Below are 11,636 nucleotides of genomic sequence, written 5' to 3'. Positions count from 1 at the left end.
CGTTTGAAAACGACATAACTCCAATTTTGGACCCGTAAGGATCAGTACCATCGACTGGTATCAAAAAATAGAAAATCTAAATTTTGACCCAAATCGACCAAAATGGCAAGGGGTTACATCACGATTTTTATCAAAATCGGGGTCGGTTCAAAAATCAAACCTTTTTTGACGATTTTTTTGAATATCTCGGCCAAATAGTGTCCGATTTTCAAATTTTATACCATTTTGGACTCGTAAGGATCAGTACCATCGACTGGCATCAAAAAATAGAAAATCTAAATTTTGACCCAAATCGACCAAAATGGCAAGGGGTTACATCACGATTTTTATCAAAATCGGGGTCGGTTCAAAAATCAAACCTTTTTTGACGATTTTTTTGAATATCTCGGCCAAATAGTGTCCGATTTTCAAATTTTATACCATTTTGGACTCGTAAGGATCAGTACTATCGACTGGCATCAAAAAATAGAAAATTTAAATTTTGACCCAAATCGACCAAAATGGCAAGGGGTTACATCACGATTTTTATCAAAATCGGGTTCGGTTCGAAAATCAAACCTTTTTTGACGATTTTTTTGAATATCTCGGCCAAATAGTGTCCGATTTTTAAATTTTATACCATTTTGGACCCGTAAGGATCAGTACCATCGACTGGTATCAAAAAATAGAAAATCTAAATTTTGACCCAAATCGACCAAAATGGCAAGGGGTTACATCACGATTTTTATCAAAATCGGGGTCGGTTCAAAAATCAAACCTTTTTTGACGATTTTTTTGAATATCTCGGCCAAATAGTGTCCGATTTTCAAATTTTATACCATTTTGGACTCGTAAGGATCAGTACTATCGACTGGCATCAAAAAATAGAAAATCTAAATTTTGACCCAAATCGACCAAAATGGCAAGGGGTTACATCACGATTTTTATCAAAATCGGGGTCGGTTCAAAAATCAAACCTTTTTTGACGATTTTTTTTAATATCTCGGCCAAATAGTGTCCGATTTTTAAATTTTATACCATTTTGGACTCGTAAGGATCAGTACTATCGACTGGCATCAAAAAATAGAAAATCTAAATTTTGACCCAAATCGACCAAAATGGCAAGGGGTTACATCACGATTTTTATCAAAATCGGGGTCGGTTCAAAAATCAAACCTTTTTTGACGATTTTTTTGAATATCTCGGCCAAATAGTGTCCGATTTTCAAATTTTATACCATTTTGGACTCGTAAGGATCAGTACTATCGACTGGCATCAAAAAATAGAAAATTTAAATTTTGACCCAAATCGACAAAAATGGCAAGGGGTTACATCACGATTTTTATCAAAATCGGGTTCGGTTCGAAAATCAAACCTTTTTTGATGATTTTTTTTGAATATCTCGGGCAAATTAAGTCTGATTTTCAAATATTATAGCTTTTTGAATTTGTACGAATCCCTACTATCAGTTGGCATTCCAACAAATTAAAAATCGATGGGTTACAAACGGATGTGGACCCAAAAACAATTCGTTTGTAAAGTTAACCTTTCTTGATGATTTTCTTTTAATATCTCGGCCAAATAATGTCAGATTTTCAAATTTTATACGACATAATCTCGCAATAATTAACTGCGGAGATACCCTGTACGCCTTGCAAGGCAGAAAATGTTTTTGTGCATAAAATACTATTTGGGTCAGATAAGGGGGAATGCTCAACTGATGCTTAAATCGCATGCAAGCTGCTGTGCATAGAGTATCTCCTAGTCGGGCACTAAACTGGATCACTCTTTTTATTGAAATTTCCTTTCTCCTGCTCCCAGTGCCCAGAGGCAAGCACGTGGCCTCAACCTAGCGTGTCTGATGGTAATAAAGCATCAACTCCTGCGACTGACTTACATATATGTTTATATTTAGAATCAGATCTGAACTTGGCGTTTGCAGAAGTATATAACAAAAGGAGAATAGTTGTATATATAATTGGATTAAAGACTAGTAATCTCGGTGCCATTGGCGGGATTTGTCTGCCCATTGCCCTCGTTATTTTGTGCCAATTCGACTGCATTTTTCTGCTCCTTGGACTTGCGACGACGTATCAAGAAATAGCAGAGACTATAAAGGTAAGGCATGGTAGTTAAACTTGGAATTACATATTTGATGACTGTCTAAAACTTACACAAAGACCAGTACGTTGGGGACATAAAAGATTTCGCCAAACAAAAAGATGGCTCCGGGAAATTTGTCCACGGTGCTTTGATAAATCTCACTGTAGATGGGTGGGAATATGAACTGGCCGATGGGTTCGCTGATACCAAAGATGGAATACATTTTGCCTGAAATAGAATGAGTTAGATGCATCACCGACTGATATACATATATCATCAACAGGAACTCACTCAGCTCGTCTCCATCAACAATACTGGCACCAATTGTTTTGATGGCAATCACGCGCAGACTGACAAACATGTCCACTGCCGTGGCCACATAGAAGGAGGTAGTGTTTGTTGCCAAGGACTGTATAAAAATAAATATGCAAATTACAATTTTATTAGAATGTGCTCTAGTCGGAGGTTCCCGACCAGGAGGTACCCTGAACCCAGCAATAAGATTCCCTCACAAGTACTCTATGCTATGCTTCTTCAATTTGCTGCAATCTTTTCTTGAATAACTTTTGTATTTAAAGCTCTTCTTTTTCAGGGTCTAAATATTCCAGGCAAATGTGTGTAAAAGATATTTTTTTCAATTATGGGAGACATCTAAAAACGGAAATGTTCCTAATGAAACCTTAATATTAAGTTTGGTGTATCTAACTCTTATAATCTTCGAGCTTTGCTTAAAAAAATCATGTCTCAGAATCTATTTTTATGATTGGATATCTTTTACAGTCGCACACACAGACGGATGCGGTCAGATCTACTCAGCTCGCTGTCCTGATCAAATAAATATACGTTATACTCTCTTTTGATGCCTTGCTCTGCCTACTTTATGCGTTTGCGCAAAAAGATTATACTCCTTTAACCCATTGTCCATGGGTGCAGGGTTTAAAAAATAGTCAGATCCTTAGAGAACATACAAACAAGACGCGGGAGCCGACAATGGCCAGGGCGGAGAGTGTGCCAATAGCCGGGTCCGAAAATTTTAACATTTTGCTTAGAATTGCGGTCCCAATAAAGGTGCCCACCAGCGCCGCCAGGCCCGAGATGGTCGAATATATGCTGAAATCGTTGCCATTCCAGTTCAGCTTCTTCAATGTGTAGCGATACCAATAGTCGTTCTCTCCGGTGGCAGGTCCCAGTGTCAGGAAATAGGCCAGAATCAGCAGAATCAATAGAAAGCGCCCATTATTCTTGCGCTTCACTAAGGGAAACCGAAGGCAGTCCACCACCAGCGTGGGATCAAAGAGCTCCTTTAGCAAGGAGCGGCGTGCTGGCACGGGCGGTGGCGGTGGTTCCACCTTGGGCGGCTCCAAATGCGGCGTCAGTTGAAAGTTGACATTCTTATTGACCGGCAGCTCATCTAGGTTGGTCGCCTCATAAGCCATGTTATCAGCCGCATGTCCTCGCAGCTGACTGGCAGGCAGATCGGCGCCAGTTGATTCCTCTGGCTTTTTTGGCGCCGGCTTAATCTCCTTGATAAAAAAGACGATGTAGAGTATTGCAATAATTTGAAAGACAACGGCAGATGCGAAAGAAACTGAAATCAAAATGGAAACAGTTAAAATCAATCAAGAGCGCACTTGTCGGGCATGACCGACTAGGAGATACCCTGGACTCAGCGTGGGGAAAATAAAATATTCCAAAATCTGTTCATTATGTTAAGCGAGCGCCTAAATAATAAACATGGTGGTTCGATACTTATCGATATATGGATGAAAGCCAAGCTATCGATACCGATTCTTATCGATATCAGTTCCTGTATTTGCCGTGATCGAGGCTTTTTTACAGACGGACCAAGTATATTATATTTTTATATTAGGTAAATCAAAATGTATCCAACCTACTTATGTAACCGAATGTATTGAAGAGGACTCCACTGAAAGCGCCCAGGAAGGGTGCACCGGTTACAAACATGGCAAAGATGCCGAAGCGAAAAACGCGATCCTCCTCGGGCGTAGCAATGGTAATATAGCTATATATGGCCATCAAGCAGAAGGTCAGACCACCACAAAGCGAGGGCACAATCACCTCCAGGTACATGCCAAACTCCACGGGCAGACTATCGAAGAATATAGCCGAGATGAGCAGACCTGCAAAGTACTCTTCATATACTCTATGAATATTTAATCACATTAGGTTACTTACAGGTAAACCCCAGAGCCTCGCCCACAATGGGCATTATCATGCATGGCTTGCGCTTATTGTATCTGTCCGACCAGCCTCCAGCGAAGAGCAGCACGATCAGCGGGAATATGGCGGCTATAAAAAAATTGGACAAAAGCAGTGAGATGATTGTCAGTTGTGTGGATTACTTCTACTTATTCATGAAGGATGCCATCCGGGCTTAAGCGGAACCGAATTCGTATTAATTTGGGTTAAAAAGAGAGATGGAACGAAGCCCGAACAAAACTGTATTTAAAAATATTTAAAAAATATCCTTTATCCTTTAAGTTGAACCCAGCCTCGGCCGGATCTATATGATATGTGCTGCTCCTTAGATAGAAGCTCGCAATTTCTAATAATGATGAGGATAAAAAAAACGTTGTTCACAGAAAAACACCGTAAGCACTTGGAAAAACTCATCAATGGAGGCATAAGAAATGGAATGTAATAGCCACAAAATGCACAAGTGTCATTTGTCTTCATTTGTAGGTAAATTAAACTGTTGTTTCGCTGGCTGATGCTGATGCAATGATTGTCAATAAATATTTTATTGGCATTTAATCAACTGCTTAGTGCCTGAGGCTGGGCAAAAACTCTGTTGATTTCTAATCACATATCACAATTTCGTTGCCTTGGCAATGAGAAAACTTAAAGGTTAAAAGATATCCGAAAAACAACAACAATAACAACAAATATAATCAATCTGTGTAACAAAACCGGTTTGGACTCGAATTTGCCCATGATTTAAGGTTTAGCACAGAGCTTAAAATTGAAACGGCAATAAAATGTATGTAATCGAAAAGAACTCAGAGAATCTATCAAACAAATGATTGCAATTAAATGCCTAGGGAACCACCAACTGCTAATTTGCCCAACCTTCAGACATGCATACATATATATTTGAAGATATATTAGGAATATGGGAATACATAATGCGAAATAATTTATTAGCTGTTTCGGTGTTTATTATTATGAAACCTGAAATGTGAAATACTGGAATGCGAAGTTCTAAAACTGGTTGCACTTGTATTGTTTATAAATAATTGGCCAAAGCATTTAAATAGACATCAGACAACAGGCAATGTGTGTGTTTTACCAATGGGTGCACGCTTTCCCGATATATCGGCGGACAGTATTTGGGCCTCCACTTCCGCTTTGCAAACGGTGTAATTAAAGCCCGTCCCATCGATACCGAGCAGACCCTGCTCCGGCGAGGCGCCTTTTGTGGTGTTTTCGAAGTTGAAATCATCGCACTCGATGCCTAACACGGATTTGTCCAGCATGGATGTGCAGGTGGCCTTGCTATAGCCCAGATTTACGCGACACGCCTTTTCCAGCGGGAAATTCTGCATGGCCACCTGGTTGAGCACCGAGGCCATAAAGTAGAAGAAGAAGAACGGCTCGATCACCAAATAACGTCGAAAGTGCCAAATTTTTTGTAAATAATTCATTTTTGGCTCTGGTGCAGAGCCCGCGCCCGTTTCATTTATCTTTGCCATATTCAATTTTTTTTTTTAGTTTTATTATTTGTTTTTATTATTGCGCTTTTGAGACTCTCGGTGTCTACATGTTAGGCGCCCAACACGTCGCGGCAAGTTCTAATAACCAACTGTCGTCTGGCTGGGCAGCTGAGCTAGAACAACAGCTCAGAATACGCACAATAAACTTGTTTAATAAATTGCTTTATACTATTGTTTTTGTTTGATAGCTATATTGGCATTTTTGTCATCGCGATGAGCAAAGAAATTTGCATGCGAGAGACTTTTCTCCGCTCTTCCTCTCTCTCAAAGTGATTACTCGAATGAAATGTTGTTAATTCAGCTCTTTTCTAGCTTAATTTGGCCGTTTTTAATTTTCAATAATTTTAAGCTAATTCGGATGCTTTTTGGCATCCAAATCGCAAGCCAAATTGTGTTCACCAAGCAAATTCAGCTGTTTTTAGCTATTTTTCCATTGATTTGAGCTGTTTTTTTTTGGGCAGCACTGATTGATCGCTGCAATGAATAATAAATACTGTGAACGCAATCAGTTAAGAATGAGAAGCATTTGCGACCGCACAATGGAAACGTAGCCGGCACAACGTGCAGTAGAACTCAAACATTCTTAGATTACAAATTACAAATTTATTATGTACTTTAAGACTAAGCGCAATTTGCACAATTGTGTGAAATAAGCCGGTAAACAGAGTCCGATGTTATTCGGTCCAGCGGTGGGTGCAATTTTGATTGGTGCACACATAGTACAGTCGCATCTCTTCCTCGGCGCGTCGGGTTTGCGCCTGAAAGAAGACCGCCTCGCGATGTGAGCATTTTGGGCATGCGTGATCTTCGGTGCGCGGCAGCGTGGGATCTGATATGACATCCGGTACAATGTGTGTCAGCTCGTCGATTTCGTGCATAATTTTGTTTACATATATACAGTTGGAGTCGGCCTCCTGTTTGTAGTCACAATTGCGACACGCATACATCAGTATTTTGTTATCCTTGTCCTCCTTGGGATATAACATGTTGTTACATTCCTGGCAGAAACGTATGCCCACGAAACCGGGGCCTTCGGTATGCGCCGAGTCGAACAAGCCAGCCATGATGTCTACAATAATTACAAAAATATAAATAGTTGCTATTTTACAAACATTTCCTCAGTTTACCAATGTTTGTAAAGCTGCACCAACAAAAATGTCAAGCTATCGATTGTTTCGATAAGTATTATCGACCATTTACGCTTAAAAATATTTTTAAGTCGCAAGTAACAGTTTTATCGTTATGTTTTTTATTTATTGCTTAAACTATCATGTGAAATATTTTAGCTTAAATAAGACGAATTTAAACCAATAAATAAATTAAATAATGCATCAAATCGTTCAGTTTGGGAATTTATTGAATTTTAAGTCTTAAACGAGTAACGAGGCTAGGAATGCGAGCAACAAAACAACGCCTGGTCACACTAATGTCAGCACAGCTGATTGGTTGTCTACGAAAAGTGTGAATAGTCCGACGCTAACGCCATTGTGTACGCTTACGTGCCTTTGCACGAGCTGTAAATTGTGAGTGAATTAATTTAAAAAAGCATGCGTAGAGCTTGTCTAAGGTCGTTAATAAATTAAGATATTGATACAGAAATATAAAACTATCGTTTTCAGTCAGTGTGGACATCGTAGACGTACAAGTAAATAACAAGCCCACGCTATCTCTCTCGCTCTCGCCCACAGTTTCTGCCCATATAACTGTTGCATTACGCTACAGTCGATCAGGTCGGCAGCGACATTTCAGACGACGTATGACTTTCATTGACGCAAGTTTCACATTTAATTAGAGAAACCACAACTGCAGTTTTTATGTGTGTGTGTGTGTCGATGCGTGTGTGTAACGCAAATATAATAAAATTCAAATTAACAGATTAGCATAGAAAAGTTGGAAAATAAAGTTCGAAACGAAATTCCTTTAAAGCCGGCAACAAAAATATTCAATATTGAAAAGTATGCAACAATTTTCAAAGTTTTATATTAGAATTATTTTCAACCCTAAATATTTTTTTCACGAGCAAACGCAGAGCGAGAGAACTTGTTGCCAGTTTTTTTTTCATCAGTCAGCACGTAGCGTGCTCTCGCTCGCTCTCTCTGAACCGATCAGTGGCTGGCGCCGCCATTTTTATTGTGCGCTGCTTCTAGGCGTTGCTGACGTGACGCTGGGTGAAGAGATCGATTTAAATAAATCACGAGCCTGAAAGTAGGCTAACTTACGCAACCCCATTGATCCTTGTCATCCTGCTTCCGTCACAGATTCTCGCGAGGCATTCAATGAGCGCCAGCAAGGACGCCCCAGCGGCAACTCCCCCCGCCTCCAGCAGCATCAACATTTCTGACGGCGACAAACCCAAGGAAAAACGCACTGGCACACGCATGAAGCTGCTCAACGATGTGGCAGCAAAGGCTGCAGCTGCCAGTAAGGGCGCCTCCGTGTCGCCGCGCCTTAAGCCGGAGAAACGCACAAGCATAAAAATACTCAACAACAATAACAACGATGAAGCTCAGACTAGTACAAAGGGCGGTGACAGGCGTGCCACGCCCAAAGCCGCCAGCACCAGCGTCAAGATATTAAACGAGAAGCGCTCGGCGCCGGCCAGCTCGGCTGTGGAAACGGCCAAGATAAAGACATCGCCCAGCAAGAAGAAAAAAATGGATCACTATGTGCTGCAGGCCATTAAAAGTGAGAATAACAAGGCGGAGAACACGACCAGCGTCGTGGTCGTCGAGGACGAGGACACCATAGACTTTATACTGGCCGATGATGATGTCGAGCTGGGTGCCGGAGCAAAGGAGAATGGCGAAGAATTTGTGGTATCTGGTGTGGATGAGGATGATGACGACGATGACGATGACGAGGATGACGGTGTGGTGGAAGGTGGTGCCAAACGCAGAAGCGGCAACAATGAACTCAAGGAAATGGTCGAGCACGTGTGCGGCAAGTGCTACAAGACATTCCGACGCGTCAAAAGCTTAAAGAAACACCTGGAGTTCTGTCGCTACGACAGCGGCTATCATCTGCGCAAGGCGGACATGCTCAAGAATCTGGAGAAGATCGAGAAGGACGCCGTGGTCATGGAGAAGAAGGACATCTGCTTCTGCTGCAGCGAGAGCTACGACACCTTTCATGTAACTATAAGCACACACAGTCCTATCGAGAGTCTAATTAAAATCTTCTTTTAAGCTTGGCCACATCAACTGCCCCGATTGCCCGAAGTCGTTTAAGACGCAGACGAGCTATGAGCGTCACATTTTCATAACACACTCGGAGTTCAATGATTATCCGTGCTCCATTTGCAATGCCAAGCTGAGGAGCGGCGCGCTGCTTAAGCTGCACGAGCAGCAGCATCAATTGCGCGGCAAGCCGTTTGCCTGCAAAATCTGTGGCAAGGACTTTACGCGCTCGTATCACCTGAAGCGCCATCAGAAATACTCGTCCTGCTCGGCCAATGAGAACGACACCATGAGCTGCAAGGTGTGCGATCGTGTCTTCTATCGCCTCGACAATTTGCGCGCTCATCTCAAACAGCATCTGGGCACCCAGGTGGTCAAGAAGCCGGAGTACATGTGTCATGTGTGCAAGAATTGCTTCTACAGTCTCTCCACACTCAAGTAAGTAGCCCATGGCGACTGTGTCATGTCCCAACCAGATGCTAATCCAATTTGCCTCCATTCCTGCAGCATTCACATACGCACTCATACCGGCGAGAAGCCCTTTGATTGTGATCTGTGCGACAAAAAGTTTTCGGCTCTGGTTGCGCTCAAGAAGCATCGACGTTATCATACGGGCGAGAAACCCTACACCTGCACTGTGGTACGCACCTTTCAACTCCATTAATCAAATCAAAAAAACTGGCTTGTTTAGTTAATAGAGAGCCAAAGTCTTTCACCAATCCAATTGTTACCACAGGGGATAACACACAGATAATATAGTCTGCCCCTTTTACGCTTCAAAATCTCAAGTTAAAGCTAGAAGAGGGGCAGAGAGATTTTTTATCCTTCATTCAACAGCAAAGCTTGTTTCTTGTAGATAATCTCTTCATGTTTGTTGTGCTTATACCTTGTGGTTTTATTGGTTATCCCGGCTTAAGTTATTCCTGCTAATTGTTATTGTTTTCCGCCCGCAGTGTAGCCAATCTTTTGCTGTCAAGGAGGTGCTTAATCGCCACATGAAGCGACACACGGGCGAGCGTCCGCACAAGTGCAACGAGTGCGGCAAGAGCTTTATCCAGGCCACACAGCTGCGCACCCATTCCAAGACGCATCTGCGTCCCTACGCGTGCTCCTTGTGCATCCAAAAGTTCAAAACCGAGAAGCAGTAAGTTTGACATTAGATATATCGTTGCCTTACTCTAATACTTGTCCTCGATGCAGACTCGAGCGCCACGTGAAGGATCATACGCGCCAGAAACGCGCCTCCTTTGCCTGCACGGAGTGCACACGAAGTTTCCGCACCAGCGCGCTGCTGAAGGAGCACTTGGACGCTGGCGATCATTCGCGTAAGTTGCCTCTGATTTGGCTTCGTGCACGCTTCTTTTAATAAATCATTTTTGCAGCTGTTAAATCGACACGAGCCAAACGCTCGGCCAAAATGATCGAGCGCACGGACTGCGCCATTTGCGACAAGAACTTCGACACAACCGAGACACTCCGGAATCATATACGCAGCGTGCACGAGTGCGATCCGGATGACATCTTTGGCACGGAGCCGCCAGCCAAGCGTAGAGCTAAAAAGACCGTCGTGGCCGCGGTGGCAGAGGAGCAGAAAGAGCAGGAGGAAGACGTGCCGGCGGCCAACACGTCAGCGGGCTCGCTCATCTCCAGCAAAACGGATGGCAACGGAGTCGTGGTGCGCGAGTTTCTGGTGGATGAGGGCGATGGCAACGCGCAGACCATTGTCCTCGAAAACGAGGTCTACACCATTTTGCCGCTGGAGGGTGGAAAGGCAACCGAGTCCACGGCCGAGACCGACGTCAAGGCCGAGTCGTCTAAGGAGAAGCCATCTGTGTCGCCGGTGGTCAAGAAGGAGCAGCGAAAATCACTGGCCGCCAGCTTGGCCGCTGCCATTGCGGATAATCTGGAGGAGCCGTCGAGCGATGATGAGTTTAGTGGCGAGGTGCTGACCGAGGAGGATCTGAAGCTCAAGGAGAACATTGCCAAGTTAATCGACATGCTGGTCGATCCGCAAACCCTTAAGAAATACGGCTGGCCTAACAGCTCCGAGGAGTCGGTACTGTGCAAGGTCATTGAGAACTGTGGCCACGATCTGGCCAAGGGCAGCGAAGCCTACGCCGAGTTGGACTACGGCAGTCGCATGCGCGAATATTGCAAACTGCTCTTCACCGTGGTGATTCACAATGATTCGATAAAGGCGCTGCTCAACAATTTTCCGATCGACGATGTTATTGAGTATGTGCTGGGCGATGAGGATCAGGACCAGGATCAGGAGACAGACAAGGGCAAAGATAAGGAGGCCGACAACACGGATACGGACACCAGAGAGGATGCTGTTGAGTCCGAGGCTTAACACACGGCACCCGACAAGCGTTTGTAAATACATTTAAAGGGTATTCACACAGTCGGTCAACTATACGGTTTTTCTTCATTCCAAGCGATGAAATTTTCTTTAATGCTTGCTGCATCCGCTGTGAAATACCCGACACATTTAATTTTCTTAAGCATGTTGGTTTTGGTTTGAACACTAAGTGACCTTAGATAATGAATGATAATAATGTACCACCCCATTGAACTGTTGTTTACAATTTACATGCTGATGATATTTCATATGCTATTTTTTAACAAATTTATTAAATATACA

General features: G+C 43.0%; 3 protein-coding genes across 7 annotated transcripts; 1 reads left to right on the top strand and 2 right to left on the bottom strand.

Moving 5' to 3' along the window:
- Window positions 1-1,886: 1,886 nt before the first annotated feature.
- Window positions 1,887-5,882, bottom strand: LOC115759605 (thymic stromal cotransporter protein). The gene is made up of 7 exons (XM_030700575.1): window positions 5,393-5,882; window positions 4,279-4,392; window positions 3,978-4,223; window positions 3,051-3,670; window positions 2,374-2,491; window positions 2,154-2,310; window positions 1,887-2,089 (listed from the first exon to the last, which is right to left on the bottom strand). The coding sequence occupies exons 1-7, from the start codon at window positions 5,793-5,795 to the stop codon at window positions 1,963-1,965; spliced, it is 1,785 nt and encodes a 594-aa protein (XP_030556435.1). The 5' UTR covers window positions 5,796-5,882; the 3' UTR covers window positions 1,887-1,962.
- A 533-nt stretch (window positions 5,883-6,415) lies between these two features.
- Window positions 6,416-7,039, bottom strand: LOC115759442 (DNA-directed RNA polymerase II subunit RPB9). The gene is made up of 2 exons (XM_030700363.1): window positions 6,944-7,039; window positions 6,416-6,885 (listed from the first exon to the last, which is right to left on the bottom strand). Exon 2 carries the CDS (start codon window positions 6,878-6,880, stop codon window positions 6,491-6,493), a length of 390 nt encoding a protein of 129 aa, XP_030556223.1. The 5' UTR covers window positions 6,881-6,885; window positions 6,944-7,039; the 3' UTR covers window positions 6,416-6,490.
- A 224-nt stretch (window positions 7,040-7,263) lies between these two features.
- Window positions 7,264-11,616, top strand: LOC115759440 (protein suppressor of hairy wing). Of its 5 annotated transcripts, none has more exons than XM_030700359.1 (8): window positions 7,264-7,339; window positions 7,436-7,634; window positions 8,075-8,947; window positions 9,003-9,430; window positions 9,500-9,632; window positions 9,946-10,136; window positions 10,193-10,317; window positions 10,375-11,616. In XM_030700359.1, exons 3-8 carry the CDS (start codon window positions 8,093-8,095, stop codon window positions 11,343-11,345), a joined length of 2,703 nt encoding a protein of 900 aa, XP_030556219.1. In that variant the 5' UTR covers window positions 7,264-7,339; window positions 7,436-7,634; window positions 8,075-8,092; the 3' UTR covers window positions 11,346-11,616. The 5 variants fall into 5 exon arrangements, with proteins under 5 accessions (XP_030556219.1, XP_030556216.1, XP_030556221.1 ...); XM_030700356.1 differs by having other exon boundaries at window positions 7,436-7,771; XM_030700357.1 differs by having other exon boundaries at window positions 7,331-7,383; window positions 7,436-7,771.
- The last annotated feature ends 20 nt before the right edge of the window (window positions 11,617-11,636 follow it).

Source organism: Drosophila novamexicana, unplaced genomic scaffold (genome assembly GCF_003285875.2).
Source record: "Drosophila novamexicana strain 15010-1031.04,08,12 unplaced genomic scaffold, DnovRS2.1 tig00000308-arrow-arrow-pilon, whole genome shotgun sequence".
Lineage (NCBI taxonomy): Eukaryota > Metazoa > Arthropoda > Insecta > Diptera > Drosophilidae > Drosophila > Drosophila novamexicana.
Note: the sequence above shows the minus strand (reverse complement) of the source record. Positions and strands in the feature narration are given on the sequence as shown.